The sequence below is a fragment of the Crinia signifera genome, chromosome 19 (genome assembly GCF_055691185.1).
Source record: "Crinia signifera chromosome 19, ASM5569118v1, whole genome shotgun sequence".
NCBI lineage: Eukaryota > Metazoa > Chordata > Amphibia > Anura > Myobatrachidae > Crinia > Crinia signifera.
In genome coordinates this window covers 86,504,317-86,525,121 of record NC_139226.1, presented here as the reverse complement: position 1 = coordinate 86,525,121, position 20,805 = coordinate 86,504,317, and the positions used below count along the sequence as shown (strand labels likewise).

Sequence of the window (20,805 nt, the reverse complement as noted above, 5' to 3'; positions counted from 1 at the left end):
CTGATTCATTTATAAAGCAGGTAGCCAGTGACCTATTCATTCTGTGTTTGTGATGCGGTTGGTGTCTATGTAACCGCTTTATCTCTGTATTGCAGGGTGCGAGGAATGCAATAATGCTCACCCCTCGGTGTGCCCTAAACATGGAGCCCTCCATCCAATTCCAAACCGTCCTGTTCTAACCCGAGCACGAGCCAGTTTGCCCCTTGTCTTGTATATCGACCGGTTCCTCGGAGGGGTTTACTCCAAGCGCCGGATTCCCAAACGCACCCAGTTCGGGCCTCTGGAAGGACCGCTAGTTAAAAAGTCAGAGCTGAAGGATTGCTACATTCATTTGCAGGTTGGTGAGCACACAATTGGAGGGGGCGGCAGTTACAAGGATGAAGTGTGGAATATGAGAGCTCTTGGCTTGGGCAGGTCACTAAGGAGCTTGGTACAGTGAAGGTACAGAAATCTGTGGGAGGAGGACTTATTGTGGGGAAGGAGAATGATGAATGAGAATAAATGAGTGGGTTTAGGATTACTTTGGGTGAAGGGGACCAAGGAATCTTGTCACAACAGGGTAATTTTTCTTTCTAGGTGCTGTTGAATAATACCTTGGAATCCCAGGACACCTTTCAGGAAGACCTGTGGTTTGATCTATCGGAGGAGAGTCTCTGTAACTGGATGATGTTTGTACGGCCAGCCCAGAATCACTTGGAGCAGAACTTGGTGGCCTATCAGTATGGCCAACACATCTACTATACCACCATTAAGAATATTGAACCCAAGCAGGAGCTCAGGGTGCGGAACTTCACCTTATCTAACCATTAAACTAGAAGCATGGGAAATCTGGGGGTGGCAGCTCGGACAGGACCGGAGAGCATGAAATTATCCAATTAACAGCTGGCATTGTGCCACTATTTAATATTCAACACAAATCAAAGTGATGGGCATGTGTAGCTTCACAGTGAAAGGGTTGTTGTACTGGGAATATGACCCCACAGTAGAGAATGCAGATTTGTAGCCTGACCAGTCACATAGGAATTAATCAGTCATTTGCCTGTTGTATCTGCAGGTTTGGTTTGCGGCTTCCTATGCGGAATTTGTCAATCAGAAGATCCACAATATATCGCAGGAGGAAAGAAAGGGTAAGACCTGCTGGGATATTGCTATGTTACATTCTTTTCTTCATAGCCATAAATTAGCAATTGGAACCATGAGCCATTGGTGTTTAGGCATTTAAATGTTTCACCTTCCAGAAGTAGCATCAGAAGCATTGAATCTGTAAAACCTTAGTCCAGACATTCTTTTATTAATCGGAAGATCTAAAAGGTTATCCATTTTCAAAGCTTCAAAAGTCCTCTCAACATGGGTCCTCTGAGGTCCTGTCTACATCAAAAGAGCAGAAATCTCTCCTCTTTGGGGGCCAACATTAGCCTAAATTTGAGATCACCCTTCCCTGATTTGAGTGTAATCTGGATACTACCTTGGACTGAAATGAGGGGTTTGACCAAAAAACTGCTCTATTTCCTGCGACCTGCTTTAGTTGACCAAGTTTATTTACTTCTTAATTGATCTTGAGGAGTAGAAGATTGTCCTCTAAAATGCAAACCCTTGCTGTTATTGTGGAACAAAAGTAAGAAAAGTGGCTAGGCCTGGCAGCATTGGTGGGTAGAAACGATACCTTCCCATCGTGGTTTGGCTAATAACATCCATAAGTCATTAGTTGCATAAATTCAGGACTTGAAATTGATCTTAATCTCTGCGGCCCTTCTTTTAGGATCCCAATTGGTCTAGCATCTTGTGCCAGATATAGAAATGCTTCCCAGATTTGACCGATAAGGTCAACCATTATGACCGTGACTGACTATACGGCAGTGAGTCTATTGGAAGGTCCAATTTTTTGGCCACTGTCTCAATTACTATTGTCTTGTGTGATGGCCTCATATGTAGCATTTGTTAACAAACACTTTGTATTTGTCATATGTTGGGCACTTTGTATTTTCTTGGTAACAAAGTGCATTTTTTATCCGTAGTTCTGAGGGAGCAGGAGAAGAATTGGCCGTGTTATGAATGTAACCGCCGCTTCATGAGCTCTGAACAGCTACAGCAGCACTTAAATTCCCATGATGAGAAACTGGACTTCTTCAGCAGGTAAAGAAGGCTCTTACTCCTTGCTGGCTCTCTGTGCAGTGGACCTTATTCTAGTTCACTCTTTCTGACAAAATCCTTCTTAGAGGGACAAAACCATGTGCACTGCAGGGAGGCAGATGTAAAATGTACAGAGAGAATTGGAATTGTGTGAGTTATATTGTTTCTGTGCAGGGTAAATACTGGCTGCTTTATTTTTACACTGCAATATAGATATCACTTTGAAGTAAAACCCCACCCAAATCTAATTCTCTGTGCACAAGTAACATCTGCCCCACCTGCAGTGCACATGGTTTTGTCCATCTAAGAAGGATTGTGTAAGAAAGAGCGAAGTAGAATAAGGCCGAGTGTGTGTGTGTGTGGCGGCCTGTTGCTCTCTGTACAGTTGGCATGGAGGCCTGGTGCTCTCTGTACAGTGGGTGTGGAGGTCTGGTGCTCTGTGCTGGCTCTCTGTACATGAATATTTAGGACCATAGTATGGCACCAGTTGATTGACAATTTTCAGCCGATGGTGTCACAGGTGAAGCGAATCACTCATGCATACAGGAAGTTTCTACTTATGCCAGGCACCCCTTACTGCATTATTTTATCTGTGTATTGCTGCCGCTTCCAAGTAAGTAGCAGCGATTTCCACCCCCATTGTACAGTTGTGCTCATAAGTTTACATACCCTAGCAGAATTAGATTTTCTGGTCATTTGTCAGACAATATGAGTGATAACTCCCAAACTTTTCTTTCACTCATGGTTAGTGGTTGGGTGAAGCCATTTATTGTCAAACTGTGTTTACCCTTTTTAAATCATAATGACAACAGAAACTACCCAAATGACCCTGATCAAAAGTTTACATACCCCAGTTCTTAATACCGTGTATTGCCCCCTGTATATTGACATCAATGACAGCTTGAAGTCTTTTGGTAGTTGTGGATGAGGCTCTTTATTTTCTCAGATGGTAAAGCTGCCCATTTGTCTTGGCAAAAAGTTCCTGTAAATTATTTGGCTGTCTTGCATGGACTGCACGTTTGAGATCTCCCCAGAGTGGCTCAATAAAATAGAATAGAATGAACTTTATTGGCCATGTGTGCTTGCGCACACTAGCAATTTTTTGTGGCTATACAGTGCAGCATCGAGCAGGGATGAGGGGGCATTACATACATTACATGCAGGGAACACATACCCGCCGAGCAGCACAGCACCAAGGCAGCCATCAGCGGCGCCACTGGTCGCTGCAGCAGTCAGGTAGGTAGCAGTATAAGCAGGGACAGAACAGTATCACACAAAGAACACATACCCGCCGAGCTGCACAGCGCCTAGGCAGCCATCCGTGGCGCCACTGGTCGCTTCAGCAGCCAGGTAGGTGACCATATAAGCAGGGACAGTATACTGGCACACAGAGAACATATACCCACTAGGCTGCACAGCGCCTAGGCAGCCATCAGCAGCGTCACTGGTCGCTGCAGCAGCCTGGAAGTTAGCCGTATGAGCAGAGACATCACAGTTATAGCAGAGACCGTACAGTTCACACAAGGGACGAGGTTACATATGGCTGAGGGCACAGATCCGAGGCAGCCATTTGCGGTTCTGGTGGAGGGGGGAAGGGGGGAGGGAGAGTCACTTATGCCTGGGGAGAGTCAGTGAGGACTGGGGCTGGAGTTGGACCCTCCCTGTGCTGAGTTCCATGCTGCTGCCCCGATAGTCTTTTCGTACCTCCTCCCTGGGGGTGGGGGTGAGGGCCGCCGCCACAGAATAGAGGGCTCCCGCATGTGCGGGGGTCAGCGGCTGGGGCCTGCAGGCCTGATCACTTCCAATTTAGCTGGGGGGGTGGTAACTGCTGGTGAGACATCCAGGGGCAGAGGCCTCATCTCCTAGGTGAAGCAGGGGCCCGGGTGTGGGCCTGCAGGGAAGGGAGCGTCTGCTGGTGTCTCCTGGAGCAGAGGCCTCCTCTCCTACCGGCCTGCGAGGTGCTGAGCCAGGGAGCCTGGGGCCATGACTTGGCGCTGCTGGTGCCTTCAGCCAGATCCTCCTCACCTCACAGTAGGTCGCGGGATGGACGGGGGTCCTCTTCTGCCGCTGCGCTCGTGGTCCACTAGCCGAGGCTGCTTGGTGGATGTAGATGTGGGGCCTCTGCTAGGCCCGGACTGCCGCTGCCCGGGTATGGAGCGGGCAACCAACCCAAACAGCCTCCGGCTGACCCATCAGTCTGGAGGACTGAGCTAGCGTGCTCTGCCTCCAGCTTCCTCGCCTCCTCCGATCTTCTCCATCCGCCCTCTCTGTCCATCCCCCTCCGCCTCCACCACACTTCTCCGGGGGCCGAGGATGGGGGAACTCCTTGGGTGGGAAAATGGAGCTCCGTGTCAGTGCGCATCCTCGGCTCCCACCGGATGTTAATGCCTGGAAGACGTGAACCTGACCTGAATGATATTGAGGTCAGGAGAGTGAGATGGCCACTCCAGAACCTTCACTTTATTCTGCTGTAGCCAATTACAGGTTGACTTGGCTTTGTGTTTTGGATTATTGTCATGTTGGCACGTCCAAGTACGTCCCATGCAGAAGCTTCAGGATTGATGAGTGCGAATTTTCCTCCAGTATTTTCTGATAATATGCTGCATTCATCTTGCCATCAATTTTGACCAAGATTCCACTGCCTTTGTAGCTCACACATCCCCAAAACATAATCGATCCACCTCTGTGTTTCACAGTAGGAATGGTGTACCTTTCATCATAGGCCTTGTTGACTACTGTTTGGAGTATTGTAAGCGGGATGCTTTGTGGCATTTGCGTAGTAATTGCTTTCTTCTGGCGACTCGACCATGCAGCCCATTTTTCTTCAAATGCCTCCTTATTGTGCACCTTGAAGCAACCAAACCACCTGTATTTCAGCTGAAGTTATTTGTGGATTTTTCTTTGCATCCCGAACAATTTTCCTGGCAGTTGTGGTTGGTCTACATGACCGAGATTTGGTTTCCACAGAATCCCTCATTTTCCACTTAATTAGAGTTTGAACACTGCTGATTGGCATTCTCAATTGCTTGGATATCTTTTTATATCCCTTTCATGTTTTATACAGTTCAATTACCTTTTCCCGCAGATCCTTTGACAATTCTTTTGCTTTCCCCATGCAAGGGTCTTTCAGGAGACCAGAAACTCACTGACCTTTAACACAAACACACACACACACACACACACACACACACACACACACACAATACAAGCAATCAGAGCACAGGTGAGGATGGTTACCTTTAGTAGCCATCCAAACCTGTTTGTGTTCAAACTTTTGATCAAGTTAATTTGGGTAGTTTCTGTTGTCATTATGATTTAAAAAGAGTAAATACAGTTGTTTGACAATAAAGGGCTTCTCCCAACCACTAACCATGAGTGAAAGAATAGTTTGGGAGTTATCATTCGAATTCTCTGACTCATGGCCAGAAAATCACAAATTCTGCTAGGGTACGTAAACTTATGAGCACAACTGTATGTGCATGTGTGTAACTCCCCTCCCCACAGCCCAGCCCTACTTGTTACATATACAATAATTCCTCTGTAATGATTTCTATTGATCTGCAAAATGAGGAGAAATTTATAGTAGCTGAACTGCAGAGGCTATGGGGGCTTATGTGACAAAAGAACACTATATGAACATGTATATAAAAGTCCATAGTAAATTTCATTTGGACATGAGTAACCATTCTGAGTCCTATTACACTTTGCTGATAACAGATCAAAGGGGCGCGGACGCGGTAGAACAAGGAGGAAATTTGGATCCGGAAGGCGACCGGGACGGCCTCCGAAATTTATGCGCTTGGATATCAGCGGCAATAAGTGTGGTCTTGGAAGTCAGGTAATTGTGCATTGCACTGTACATAAGGTGTGCATATACTGCCCCTCATCCTTTACTTACTGATGGCAAGTCAGTTGTCTCTGCTCTCATTACCATTTGCTTCCAGTTGTCCTTCCGCTAAGAGATATAACATTGGTACTTGTTTCCTAGCACGGCCACAACGATTTAGATCGTTGTGGTCGAGGGGACGCGAGGGGTCGAGGGGACGCGTATAACTTCACAGGTATACGCGTCCCCTCGCGGGGCTCGCTGCGCTCGCCACGCTTCGGGCTCGGTGGCTCGCTGCGCTCGCCACACTATATATTCTCAACTCCACGCCGACGTGGATAGTAGGGGAATGAAAAGGTCGGAGGACGCGCACCGCCGCCCCTCGCGGGCTCGCTGCGCTCGCCACGCTTCGGGTTGACGTCTATCGTGGGGTCATGGCGGGCACATAAAAAATGTGAAATGGGTCATATTGGCCCATTTCACCTTTTTTATCATTTTTCCCTATGTGAGATGGACTTAATCAAGTCCATCTCATCTTGTGCCATTATAATGGCACAAGACCGACGCGATCCTCCCGATTTCAATGTTAAAAGATTTTTTAACATTGAAGTCTAAGGAAAAATCGGGTGAATCGGTCGGTCGCATCGCGGCCGATTTTAATTGGTCGCGACCGACCGATTGACCCGATTTCTGTCATTCAAAGGGAAAAAATTGTAAAAAATCGGCCACATCGTGAGGATCGTGTCCCTTAATTAAGAGCCACGATCACTCACGATTGTGGCCGTTCTAGGAAACAAGTACCATAACATTTTACTACTATTTTAAATACCGACTACTCTCCTATTGATTGGAGGGCATTGTGCACACCCAATATTCTTTCTGTCTGTCAGCCTGGGGTTATTTTTCTCACTGTATCCCATATAACTACTTACTGTATATGGCTATATGGCGTATTTACCTCTACAATGAAATCTGTACAATATCTGTTTTATGGCATATTTTAATACTACTTACAGTAACATTTTACTTATATTATAAACCTTGGTACTTGTTTCCTAGCACGGCGCCCATCGCATACCATAACACTAAATATCGTATACGATGTTATGCGATGCTGTACAATAAAATATCGCATCGTATGCCATACAATGGCATAGGATGCGATCGTATACGATTTTTGATTGTACAACCACCCTGATGGGTCATTACAATGTTAAATGGCCCCCCATACTTAACGCCACCCCCATGATCAACGCCAACCGGTACGCGTCCTGCGACCTTTTCATACCGCCACTATCCACGTCGGCGTGGAGTTGATTTTAGATAGTGTTGCAAGCGCACCGAGGCACCGAGCACGAAGTGTGGCGAGCGGACACGGAATACGAGCCCAAAGCATGGCGAGCGGACGCGCAATACATGTAAGGTAATCGGTGTCCCCTCGCGGGTCTCGCTGCGCTCGCCACACTATCTAAAATCAACTCAACGTGGATAGTGGGGGTATGAAAAGGTCGGAGTACGCGTTCCGTCGCCCCTCACTGGCTCGCTGCGCTCGCCACGCTTCGGGTTGGCGTTGATCGTGGGGGTGGCGTTGAGTATGGGGGGGCATTTAACATTGTAAAGATTAAAATATTGGGCGCCGTGCTAGGAAACAAGTACCTAAACTTTTTATTTTTGGCACTTATGAGTAGTTCATAATACACTGAAGTCTATTAGATATATTTCAGTGTTGGGGTTTGTTGATCCAGGTATGGATAAGGTACCTATGTCCTGTGTTTTATAATTTCTCCTATTTGGTTACTTACCCCTAGTATAAATACTGATTGCTATTAAAACCTTTTTATTGCAGGGTAAAGTCTTGTATTTCATAGTATTCCTCACTATCCTTTGTTTACAGCACTACTGTTTGCGATTAGGAACTTGTCCATTCTTTAGGTTTGCTACATCTTCCCCATTATCTTTTAAACAATCAGCCTCCAGCTACTGTAGCATCTATGAAGTACACTCTATAAAATGATAGCTTAAAAACTGGTTGCTATGGGCAACTTGCCCTCTTCTCCGCTATTTAGAAGGGCTGCTATGATACGTGTCTCTGTTACAGGACCTTCTTCAGTTCCAAAGTAAAAGGCCGATGTTTGAAGAGACCGGTCACTCTGCGATTAATGGCATTGATCAGTCTGAACTATCTCTGGATGCAGCAACGCAAGGTACGGTGGACCAACAGACAGAGAGCCAGCTTCTGCAGCCTATCCCACCTGTACAGCCCCCAACGACTGTGTCTCAAAGCATACTGACAGCTGAAGACATGAGACGAGCCAAACGGATACGGGTAAGAAGCATTGCTTCTGGTGATCTAACTGTGCGTGTCAGTGTTCTGGATTTAGTGCGTATAGGTCGGTGTTGCAAGGAATTCGCCAATTACTTCTCATTGATGTTCTAAATGTGTCTTCTCTGGAGCTATCTTTGTCTCTACAAAATCTAATATAGATAGGTTTAATATGACATACCGAGGCTGTAATCTTGTAGGTCACCAGTATTGAACACGTGCCCCAACTATACACTCCAGCAAGCCATGCCACTGTTAGCATGTCCTAAAAAAAAACCAATAATGTGGCATAAGATGCTGGGATGTGTCGTCTCACAGCAGCTAAACTGCCACATGTTAACTTACCCCCGTTATAGTGTCTTCATGATATGAATAGTAAAGTTTTGTAGAGGAAGAGGTGTGGTGTAATTGGAATTTGACACTAGGGGGACACTTGAACATGGGGCAGTCTAGGTTTGAAAAGTCAATTATTCTGATTTACGGTTTTCTTGGCTAAGCCGTTAGATCTGTCAGAGTGGAGAACAGATCTGACGTTACTCCCTGGTCTTCCTAACTATGCTCCAGTATAAGTGGATTGCTCGCTACCATTGCAGGACTAGTACAGCTGCTAACATTACTCTATACCAAACTGGAAGGTGGGTGCTCTGGCTAGAAACCTTACAGGGCAGCTAGCAGAGGACCTATTGGCTTAATGCTTTGGCCCCATGAAGATCCAACCTCTGTCGCACCAATTCTGTTCAAGGTTTGGCAAAGATGTACTTCTCCTTTTTAAGGAGACCTTCTATTCTTCCAGGGCAAGTTGCATAGGGTTGGATCCTTTTTGCACTTTTTTGGGAAAAGGGTGAGGTACTGTATAAGTTGGACATATACTTGAGGATTACGCTAAAGGGCAAGGAATTGAAGACCTTATGTTCCAAGTATTGTGTTGCTCACCATATTGTGTGATCGACATCTGTCACCCAAGGTCCATTGGTCTCCTGAAGTTAAATGAGTTGTCTGGTGCGTTGTGATGCACTCCTATACAAACGGCTTCAGGTTGTATACAGGCTGCTATCATTGTATCCCTTTCTAGAAGCAGAAAGGGAAATCTGGATATTCCCTGACGGTTAATGCAAAACCACCAACACTGCCTCATTACAAGATGCTTTGCATGCTAAAGTGGTCGACAATACGGTCGACCTGGCAATCACCGGTCAAAAAAAATTGGTGCGGCCATTGAATTGGGCGACTCTAATTCGCCATAAAAACTTCTGAAAATTGCGGCATTTTGTTTGCAGAATAATCCGACAGTAATTGAATAATATGTAATTGTTTCTAATTTGAGGAAAATCGCTTTTTCTCGGCAGCATCCAAAGTGACGAGTCTTCAGTCTTCTCGTTTGTAGATCCCCCATAATTTTAAGTAGTATCAAAAGGTACTTCTTTCCTAGCACGGCACCTGCGATTTTGATTGTATCCATCGGGTCCAAAAGAATCGCGTCCATCGCATGCGATCGATGCGATTTTTACATCGGAACCAATGTAAAATGAGAACTGATTTTACATTGGGCCCAATGTTAAATGCCCCCCAGACCCCAATTTTTATTATATACCCACCCTGATGGGTCAAATGCCCCCCCCCCATTGTTAACGCCACCGCACGATGAACGCCAACCTGAAGCGGGGCGAGCCCGCGAGGGGCGGCGGAACACGTCCTCCGACCTTTTCATACCCCCACTATCCACGTCAGTGTGGAGGTGATTTTTATATAGTGTGGCGAGCCACCGAGCCCGAAGCGTGGTGAGCGCAGCGAGCATTGCTTCACAGGTATTACGCGTCCCCTCGCGGGGCTCGCTGCGCTCGCTATGCTCGTCACACTATATAAAATAAACTCCACGCCGACGTGGATAGTGGGGGTATGAAAAGGTCGGAGGACACGTACCGCCGTCCCTCGCAGGCTCGCCACGCTTCGGGTTGTCGTTTTCACATGTAAAATACCCATAAGGGTGGGTATACAATGAAAAATCGGGTCCATTGGCCTATTTAACATTGTTCCCTATGTAGAATCGCATACATCGCATCGGTCGCATCGCATGCCTTAACTTAAGGCATGCGATGGACTTGATTTTTTTAAAATTCGGGGAAAAGGCTAAAAATAGCCCTGAAATCGCGTTAAGTTAAGGTATGCGATCACCTGCGACGGGCGCTGTGCTAGGAAACAAGTACCTATCAAAATTCCACTGAGATTCAGTTACTGTTTGATGCATTCCAGTGATCTCCAGGTATAAGGAGATCACTTCTCAGAGATTGCCAGGGGTCTAGAAATCTATCTACTTAGGACTGCTTGTATCCAGAAAATTAGGGACCTTCCAGTTCTATATGAAGCGGCAAACTGAGGTTGGTCACCTTCCTCACAAGAACGATTGCTAAATAGATTACCACTGTAATATCAGTTCACATTTTCAGGATCCTATCGCATCCCTGAGTATGGTGTGGCTTGGTGTTCTCGGTGAAGCCTATTTGTGCGCTGACCACCTGCAGAGAGTGAGGATTTCCTTTGTTCCCTAACGGACTAGATCCCTAATGGGATGTTTGTATGTCTGATAAAATACATTTCTTGTGGTCTTTTCTGAGACCATGGCAGGCCAACCGTTTGTCTTTTGTTGTTGGAGGACCGTGTTTGACCTTATGGACCATTTCTCCTGAATGCACCTCTATAGTCTTGAATGATACAACACTCAGACCATACTTTCATACATGGAGCACCTGTTGACATTGCTTTTGGTGCAGGACAGGAAGCTGTTTATCTTGAATAATGTCTGCTGTGAGACTGCAGGTTGGATGGTTCGTACTGACATCAGGTAGTGAAAGGGGAGAGGAGGCAGCATTGTGGGCCTTATTCTAGTTCACTCTTTTTGACAAAATCCTTCTTAGATGGACAAAACCATGTGCACTGCAGGTGGGGCAGATGTAAAATGTGCAGAGAGAATTAGATTTGGGTGAGTTATTTTGTTTCTGTGCAGGGTAAATACTGGCTGCTTTATTTTTACACTGCAATATAGATCTCACTTTGAAGAAAAACCCCACCCAAATCTAATTCTCTCTGCACAAGTAACATCTGCCCCACCTGCAGTGTACATGGTTTTGTCCATCTAAGAAGGAATTTTTCAGAGAGTGAACCAAAATAACCCCCTGTGTTCCAGCCATGTGGCAAAGACAGATGGGTTTGTTGTGTAGATTTGACCATGTGGAAGTTCTATTCTGTAGACTTGTACACCTGTAACGGGGTATCTGCTTATATACTAGCTGCTAGGATAGAGGGATTAATTCTCCTGTATGATATAAAGTTGATACTGTCAGTTTGATGTTACTTGTGTCTGTCTTCGTCATGTGGAGAGGTGTTGTGCTAAAGGATTTCCAGACTGCAGCTAAGCTGCTTCCACTTAAATACATACACTATGCACCATTCATGGTTCCTGCTGAGACATCATTGTTCCCTAAATACAACTAGCCAAAAACAATGTCTTCCAGTATCTAAAATACAGAGCACAGCTGGTAACAGGTCTCTCTCTCTCCCCACGCTGACCCCTCAGCTGGAGCTGCAGGTAGGTTGGACCCTGCATTCCTGCTGTTCTCATAGCCAGGGCAGGAGAAATCCATTCAACATTGTCACCCTATACAGAAAAATACCAAACACCCCTCACTGCCATCCCAACCCTACTTTGACTCACTAACGTTGCTTCTACATCTGTTCAGCTTCCAATAACAGGTGTCTTGTTTTTTGCAGAACGCTGCACTACAGCACCTCTTCATCCGCAAGACCTATCGGCCATTCAAATGCCTGCAGTGTGGGAAGGCCTTCCGGGAAAAGGACAAGCTCGACCAGCACTTGAGGTTCCACGGCCGTGACAGCAACTGCCCCCTCACCTGTGACATTTGCAACAAGGGCTTTATCAGTACAAGCTCTCTGGAGAACCACATGAAGTTCCACCTAGACCAGAAGACTTACTCGTGTATCTTCTGCCCGGAATCTTTTGACCGCCTGGACCTCCTGAAGGACCATGTGTCTGTTCACGTTGTCGATGGCTGCTTCAGTTGCCCGACTTGTAAAAAACGTTTCTCCGATTTCATCCAGGTCAGTCTTTAATTTTCTGATTTTTCAACGCAAGCTGTTCACATATGATCGTATTCGGTCTCCATCCTATTTTGAAACTTGTTATAAATTGAGGTTCTGGATCGCATGTGGTATGTTTCTTCAGAACACTTTACTGCCCACATTCTTTCGGTCAGTACTTAGCATAGGCATATGCTATTAACGTTCATGTATTTTCATACCCAGGTGAAGAAACACGTCCGTAGCTTCCACTCGGAGAAGATCTATCAGTGCACGGAATGCGACAAGGCGTTCTGCCGCCCAGACAAGCTGCGTCTGCATATGCTCAGGCACTCTGACCGCAAGGACTTCCTCTGCTCCACATGTGGCAAGCAGTTCAAAGTGAGTTTTGCTCAGTGTGTACACATGGGGCAGTCGTCCATACCCCATCTCTGCTGGGTATGGGTTCTGACCCAGGCTGTTACATGTGTGCATGAGGTGGTAATACCACGTATATGTATGAGTGAGTCCCCCGTACTGCTGGAGACAGACACACTGAGGTGTAGATGTATTAAGCAGTGACAAGGGAGAAGTGATAGTGCCTGGTACATACATCTACCACTGAGAGACCCTATGAACCAACCTACCCCTAAATGTAATTTTCAAACACGGCAGTGGTGTGGCAGTTAGGAGCCGACTGGCTGGAACTTGATCTCTGTCCACTTTTTCTCTCTCCATGGCTTGGTAAATCAAAACCTATTTTATTGTCCATTTTTGTTTTAGCAGTAGTGTCATTGTATTTTCATATGTACTAAAATTCTTAAGCCACATAGCTGCTATAATGAGCGAAATCGCTCATGTTGGCACTTCTGAGCGATATTCCCTATATCGCCCCGTGCTGTTGCGGAGGATCACATAGTGTGTACAAGGCTTGTGTGACTTCTTCCTGGTTGTGCTTTATTTGGATGTTGTTGAGATTGTTTGTTTGGTTACTGATTAGTTTGTGTCTGTTTGTTTTATTATTCTTAGCTGTCAAAAAGACGTGTATATACATTTTTAATATTTTTCCTAAAAAATTTTTTTTTTTTATCCTAGCACCACCCTGTCACTTTGCCTTCTAGCTGCGCATGGACATGAAAGGTTGCACACTCATTTTATTGTTTATTACAGAGAAAAGACAAGCTGAGAGAACACATGCAGCGCATACACAATCCAGAGAGAGAAGCCAAAAAGGCAGATCGTACGGGGCGCACCAAGGCCTTCAAACCGCGCCTCGCTTCCACAGATTATGAAAGCTTCATGTTCAAGTGTCGTGTGTGCATGATGGGATTCCGGCGAAGGGGAATGCTGGTGAGGAGGGTGACATGCATATACTGCGGTGCTCAGTCTGTTCTGGGTAATCACCTGGTTTATTCTTAGTTCTCCATGTTCTGCTTTAGGTCAATCACTTGTCAAAGAGACACCCAGAAATGAAGATTGAAGAGGTTCCTGAACTGACATTGCCCATAATCAAACCCAACCGGGACTATTATTGCCAGTACTGTGAGAAGGTAAACCTTGTAACACCCAATTAACACACTCCAGATCACCGGGAGAGTCTTGGCTGTTCTAAGAATGTTCTACTTTTCTGTCTGACAGGTTTACAAAAGTGCCAGTAAGCGGAAAGCGCACATCCTTAAGAACCACCCTGGTGCAGAGCTGCCTCCGAGCATCCGGAAACTCCGTCCTGCTGGGCCAGGAGAGCCAGACCCCATGCTAAGTACTCATACCCAGCTAACTGGAACAATAGCAACACCGCCAGTCTGCTGCCCGCACTGCGCCAAACAGTACAGCAGTAAGGTCAGTTCTAGCTCTTCTCTTCCTGGGCCGGATTGGGCTCTCTAGATGTGTGTTAGTTATGCCTGAATGGTTGGCGTTACCAAGCATTTACTTTTAGATCTATGTTAGGCTGCTGGATAACCTAACTATTCCTGTGTGTGGATATTACCACGTAATAAGATGGATTACAGCATTTATATGTAGAATATCCTTTGCCCACATGTTTATTAGTCTATAGGAAATGTAACAAGTGAGACACTGTTGAATGCAGACAAAGGGCAGCAGGAGACAGAAATGGGATGGGAATGAGACCGCTCTATAACATTAATCCAAGGGCCTGGGCCACCACTTATACTGCCAGACTACCTGTCTGGTAAGTGCCTCCTGTAACACAGGCATTTACTACAGACATAAATGCTTCTACCCATACAGAGTTACATACCTGTAGACTGACCTGTGTGCTGTCCAGCTTCTACCCTCCTTTATGCACATTTGCGTAATTTCTCTGCTTTCAAAACACACCCTAACCTGTTCCTGTAGCCCTACTGGTGGTGCCACTTGGTCCTTGTTTTGTGCCAGCAATCTGATCAGTGCAAGGGGATATGGCCAGCTGTCTACACCAATAACCACAAAGCCCTACATGTTACGTAATGTACCTATTGGCCACAGTTAACCTGGCATAACGGTAAGGGGTGATAGTGAATCTGTAAACGACCTTCCACTGTCTGTGACAACCATCAGCTCTTCAGAATGTCCGCAGGAGTGTCTGAGAGGAGACTCATTTGTCACCTATCTCATTACACCAGACTGTTCTAGATCGCTTGGTACATAGATACAAATGCCAAGCTGTATCCTCTGCCACGCTTAGAACATCTAAGACCCGTTGTAATCAGAGTGTTTACCATATTTGGCATTAATGGTGTGGCTAGGTTACTATGTTACTTAACACTTGAAAAGAGATGTCCTCATGACCTGGGACTTGGAGGCTTATCCCTTCCATATCTAGGCAGCTGAGGGCATTGATGCATCTGGCAAAGTTGTTGGAACTGAAGCAGGAGAGGGGTTTATTCAGGGAACCCCCAATTCACAATGTAAGCACTGATTGTGATCATATACATACCTGTGTGTCTTCTTTAAACCAGATGAAGACGTTACCTAATTTTGTCCATATGCCCACAAAGTAGGGTGGTTGTGTTGGCCACACTTTCACGTCTCCGTCACAGAAGGGGTAGCCGTTTCATACTCCCGTCTGGAGCCTCTGACCCAGCTTCTTTGTCCCCAGAGAAATTTGGACCCATGGATTAAATCCAATTACAAATCTCCTGTTTTTCTCCACTGCATTCTATTGTAGAACAGTCACGGTCTCACTCCCACTGTCACATACACCTCTTACCCTCTGCTAACAAACTGTAACACCTTAGGCAATTACTATATTGCTGGTGTTTTAACTAAATAGAAAAAAAAGTAAATGAGCTGAAAGCCTGATCTTTGACTTGCCTCGGTCTGTTCCGTTCTGTAATTTACAGCCATAATAATCCTTTTTATTTAGACAAAGATGGTTCAGCATATACGTAAGAAGCACCCAGAGTTTGCACTGATGCCTATCACGGCGCAGACCGCTATGATCAGTACAGCACCGACGGTGCTCACGGCTGACGGCACAAGTGGAGAGACTGTGGTGGTAAGTAAGCGGCTACTACCTGTTGCCTGTACACGATTTGACCTTACTCGCCTCATGCTAACCTGCTTATCCTCTCATCAGACTACAGATCTTCTGACACAAGCAATGACAGAGCTATCCCAGACACTGACCACAGAATACCGCACGGCACAGGGTGACTACCAGAGGATCCAGTACATCCCAGTGTCGCCTGCTACAGCCGGCATGCAGCAACCGCAACACATACAGCTCCAGGTGGTGCAAGTAGCCCAGGTAACAATAAATGCTCGGCCGGCAGGCGGCGTCTATGGGCTAGGTAAGCAGCGAACAACCGCTGTTTAGCGAGCCTCACTGAATCACCCCCTAAGTGCACAGGGTGTCTCATGCACATCATTATTATAATTCTATCCCGTTTCTCACTGGGGCTTTATTTAGAAGTATTAAACAATTTATCTCCTTAAGTAGTGTTTATTGAGAACATATTGATAGGAGTGGTCTTGTTAGACGCTGTAAATGTGCTGATTTTGGTTTGTGCTTGTTAGACACTGTTTCTTTTATTAGGCTCCATCACCTCATCAGTCCCAGCACTCCACAGTGGACATGGGACAGCTGCAAGACTCCCAAGGATACACCCAGCATGCAATCCAAGTTCAGCACATCCAAGTGGCTGAGTCTACCACCAACACACAGGCCACCTCTCAGGTAACTACCAGCAGTACACAGGCCCCCTCTCAGGTAACTACCAGCAGAGCGCGTCTCTGAGCCTGCCACCAACACACAGGCCCCCCTCTCAGGTAACTACCAGCAGTACACAGGTCTCCTCTCAGGTAACTACCAGCAGTACACAGGTCTCCTCTCAGGTAACTACCAGCAGTACACAGGTCTCCTCTCAGGTAACTACCAGCAGTACACAGGCCCCCTCTCAGGTAACTACCAGCAGAGCGCGTCTCTGAGCCTGCCACCAACACACAGGCCCCCCTCTCAGGTAACTACCAGCAGTACACAGGTCTCCTCTCAGGTAACTACCAGCAGTACACAGGTCTCCTCTCAGGTAACTACCAGCAGTACACAGGTCTCCTCTCAGGTAACTACCAGCAGAGCGTGTCTCTGAGCCTGCCACCAACACACAGGTTCCCTCTCAGGTAACTACCAGCAGAGCGTGTCTCTGAGCCTGCCACCAACACACAGGCCCCCCTCTCAGGTAACTACCAGCAGTACACAGGTCTCCTCTCAGGTAACTACCAGCAGTACACAGGTCTCCTCTCAGGTAACTACCAGCAGTACACAGGTCTCCTCTCAGGTAACTACCAGCAGTACACAGGTCTCCTCTCAGGTAACTACCAGCAGAGCGTGTCTCTGAGCCTGCCATCAACACACAGGTTCCCTCTCAGGTAACTACCAGCAGTACACAGGTCTCCTCTCAGGTAACTACCAGCAGTACACAGGTCTCCTCTCAGGTAACTACCAGCAGTACACAGGTCTCCTCTCAGGTAACTACCAGCAGTACACAGGTCTCCTCTCAGGTAACTACCAGCAGAGCGTGTCTCTGAGCCTGCCATCAACACACAGGTTCCCTCTCAGGTAACTACCAGCAGAGCGTGTCTCTGAGCCTGCCACCAACACACAAACCCCCCTCTCGGGTATCTTCCTCGAAATGTAACCACTATAAGCCTAGGTATTGCTGTACTTAGTGATCCCTGTAATTAATGATGGCATTCTGCCTCTGATCATTCCCAGGTTGGAGGACAGTCTCTCAGTCCCTCATCGCAGGAAGCAGAACAGGATATCAGCCCATCACAGATGCAGACGCCAACATCTCATACGCAAACCAACTCCACAGTACAGCACGCATACCTGCCCAGCGGCTGGAACTCTTTCCGGGGTTACCGTAAGTCTGAATGCTGTTGGGGGTGGTGTGTGTAGCTTTGATCATGGGGTTAGTTTACTAACACAATACGTGATCATCTGATGCCTCCAGCATAACTGACCAGGTACCTTTATGCAGCCCATGAGAAGTATACACCATTTCTACAGTGTGCCTACAGATCTGCTTTATCTACAGCTCACTCAGTGATTGCTATATTGTTCTAAAATAGACATACGAAAAAATAATGTGCTTTAGCCTGTCAGCAGCAGGTAATAACCAGCGACTGCAGGGAGGCGGGGAGTTTCTTGCCTTTTAACCAGCAGTGCATCTTGTATAATGCAGATGTTTGTGTATGAGCAAACTTCCTGTTTGTGCAGATGATTAAATCCAGATGATTAAATCCTATCAGGACTAAGGGAATTGTTACTGCTGCCCATTAAAACGTCCTCACTTTATTCTCTTTCCTTTGCAGCGTCTGAGATCCAGATGATGTTACCACAAGGGCAGTATGTTATTGCAGAAGCCGCTGTGGGCACCCCTGTTACCCCAGTCAATGGTGGTCGAGTGAAAGCGGTGACCCAGGTAACCTTTGTGTTGAATGTGATATTACTTATCCCACTCTATAAAAAGGGGCTGTACCAGGAATGTCCAAACTATGACCCTCAAGCTGTTATGAGACTACAAGTCCCATCATGCCTTGCCACAGTTTTGCTATTAGGGAAAGCTTAAACTATGGCAAAGCATGCTGGGATGTGTAGTTTCACAACAGCTGGAGGGCCACAGTTTGAACATGCCTGGGCTATACAGTCCTTCAGATATACTTATTTACGGTCTCTGTCTCCCTGTGCAGACGCATTATGTTATATCGGAGGGGCAGAGTGACTTGGAGATAAAGAAATGTTCTGCATTAACGGAGGAGGGGTCCACGAACGCTGAGCACTTGGAGCAGACTTCAGCCAACCCATCTCAGACTCAGTACATAATCACCACCACCACCAACATGAATGGGACCAGTGAGGTGCATATCAGCAAGCCCTGACACCAGGATGCAGATGGACCCCATAGGGAATTGTCCTGCCAAGGTGTCCATAGCTCCTTCAGAAACAGGGCTCTCGGTCATTTGTTCTGGCAGACTGATGTGACGTGACCGCTGAACTACAGAACTTGCCATGTGTAATCTTTTGTTGCATTGAAGTCTTATTTATTAACATTTGCAGCACTGATTAGCCCAGACCTGGATGTACGTCACTTTTGGCCGCCTTGGCACAGGGCGATAAATCATGTTTCAGTTGTTGCCCAGGGGGGTAATGCTGATTTTGGTGGTCGCACCTCACCTTCTTTCATTCCTTGTATTTAAAGATCTTCTCAACCACATCAAGAATCTGACCTGATGTCGTCAAACTATTATAACTGAAATAGAGGCGGCAAAGTTTCCGTTCCTTGCGTCAAAGGAAAGTAAATCCACAGCATGCCCGTGGGTGTGTCTGTGGGCGCCACCGCTCTGAACTGTGGGGAAAACATTTCACTTACTGGTTCCGTAGTAATGTGACCTGGACCCCCAGCCTTATACGGATTGTTCTATGGATCTTCCTTGGGATATACTGGAATTAAAAATGTGTAATTTGTTTGGAAATAGGATTTTTTTTTTTTTAATGCAGATTTTCCTCTTCTGCATCTTTTCTTTTAGAAACCCCACATTGTGAAGAGCTCCATTTTATCAAATGTGCAACAGGAAAGTCACAAATGTAATCCCCCCCCCAACTTTAATTTCAGACAGATCTGACTTCGGACACCAGGGTAAATGTGTGAATCTTGGAGATTGGAGAAAGGGGTATCTGTCCCATAAAGAATGGTATGTGCAAGGTGATAATGCTCCAGCCAATCAGACCCTAACTGTCAATTTACATATTGGAGCTGATTGGCTAGAGCATTATCACCTTGCGAATAACATTCTTTATGGGGATAGATATCGCTTCTCTAAGATTCATACATTTACCCCCACTTACAGAACTGGTATTTATCCATTTACTCTGACTATGCAGAAACAGACGGACCTTGTATATAGGCTTTAATGAAACTCGTCGGTTGCAATGTGTGCTGCTGGATTATCTACATTGCCCGTGTGTTACTGCATAGGAATCAATGTGGCCTACGCTGTACTGAGTATGTGCCAAGTTTTGTGCATTTATGACTGATAAATGCCATGTGTGTATGGGATGGGACGTCCTACTGACAACTGACAGTGACTTCTCTCCATAGCCCCCCATGGTTTCCATCTTTGTAAAAGTTTTTATAACCCCCAAACTATTGTGAGCTCTGACCCAAAGGTGCAAGATACTGTGAAGACTGGCTGCACTATTTATCTTTCCTTACAGGACTGCAGGGACCGTATTGTCCAGCTACAAAAATAAATACACCCTACGGAGCCCTGGATAATTTCTTTCTTTTTTTTTATCTCCTTGGAATCTAAAAATATTTTGTATTTAACGGGTGATAGATCTCCTCTACCTTTATAAACAGGAAAGTGTTTGTTTTAGCTGAGGACATGGGAATAATTCTGAGAATATATTAGTACAGTGGTTCTCCAACCTCTGTTCTCAAGTACCCCCAACAGTGCATGTTTTCCAGGTCACCTGACAGGTGCACCCATTACTCACTGAGACGTTTTTAAAGATCACAGGTGGAGCCAATTATTTCACCTGTGATTCTGTGTGGAGACCTGAAAAACATGAACTGTTGGGGTTACTTGAGGACCGAGGTTGAGGGGGGGGGGGGGGGGGGTTCTTTCATGAAATCTCACAAGCTTCTGCCCTGCAGGCACTAACCGTGTTCTGTTACCCTCTCTATACTTTAGTTATCAGCCCATTAAATTACGGACCAACGTAACAGTTACGTTCACACTGGCGGCTGTGCGCACCCCCAAATGAAGCAACACTAAAATTGCTTCGTCGGGTGCCATCTAGTGACTTCCGGCGCAAAGGGCTCCTGATTGTCCTCCACAGAGGTGTCTACATACACAACGCTGTATAATGATTGATGGATGGCTAGAAAAAAAAATGGTGTCTTTTCATTGGTAGAAGAAATTAACCTGCTTGTATTACTTGACAAGG

General features: G+C 46.2%; 1 protein-coding gene across 3 annotated transcripts in view; it reads left to right on the top strand.

The window, feature by feature from the left end:
• The window catches only part of LOC146042702 (PR domain zinc finger protein 10-like), a 44,858-nt gene extending 24,737 nt beyond the window's left edge, over nucleotides 1–20,121 (top strand). For all 3 annotated transcript variants that reach the window (XM_083162869.1, XM_083162867.1, XM_083162868.1), the window contains exons 7-23: nucleotides 96–337; nucleotides 577–780; nucleotides 1,055–1,127; nucleotides 2,016–2,133; nucleotides 5,848–5,968; nucleotides 8,055–8,282; nucleotides 12,045–12,392; nucleotides 12,597–12,752; nucleotides 13,521–13,700; nucleotides 13,790–13,900; nucleotides 13,989–14,189; nucleotides 15,718–15,849; nucleotides 15,931–16,101; nucleotides 16,390–16,530; nucleotides 17,566–17,716; nucleotides 18,168–18,277; nucleotides 18,546–20,121. In XM_083162869.1, the coding sequence (XP_083018995.1) occupies nucleotides 96–337; nucleotides 577–780; nucleotides 1,055–1,127; nucleotides 2,016–2,133; nucleotides 5,848–5,968; nucleotides 8,055–8,282; nucleotides 12,045–12,392; nucleotides 12,597–12,752; nucleotides 13,521–13,700; nucleotides 13,790–13,900; nucleotides 13,989–14,189; nucleotides 15,718–15,849; nucleotides 15,931–16,101; nucleotides 16,390–16,530; nucleotides 17,566–17,716; nucleotides 18,168–18,277; nucleotides 18,546–18,734 (2,876 nt within the window). In that variant the 3' untranslated portion in view covers nucleotides 18,735–20,121. The remainder of the gene's footprint in view (nucleotides 1–95; nucleotides 338–576; nucleotides 781–1,054; nucleotides 1,128–2,015; nucleotides 2,134–5,847; nucleotides 5,969–8,054; nucleotides 8,283–12,044; nucleotides 12,393–12,596; nucleotides 12,753–13,520; nucleotides 13,701–13,789; nucleotides 13,901–13,988; nucleotides 14,190–15,717; nucleotides 15,850–15,930; nucleotides 16,102–16,389; nucleotides 16,531–17,565; nucleotides 17,717–18,167; nucleotides 18,278–18,545) is intronic.
• The last annotated feature ends 684 nt before the right edge of the window (nucleotides 20,122–20,805 follow it).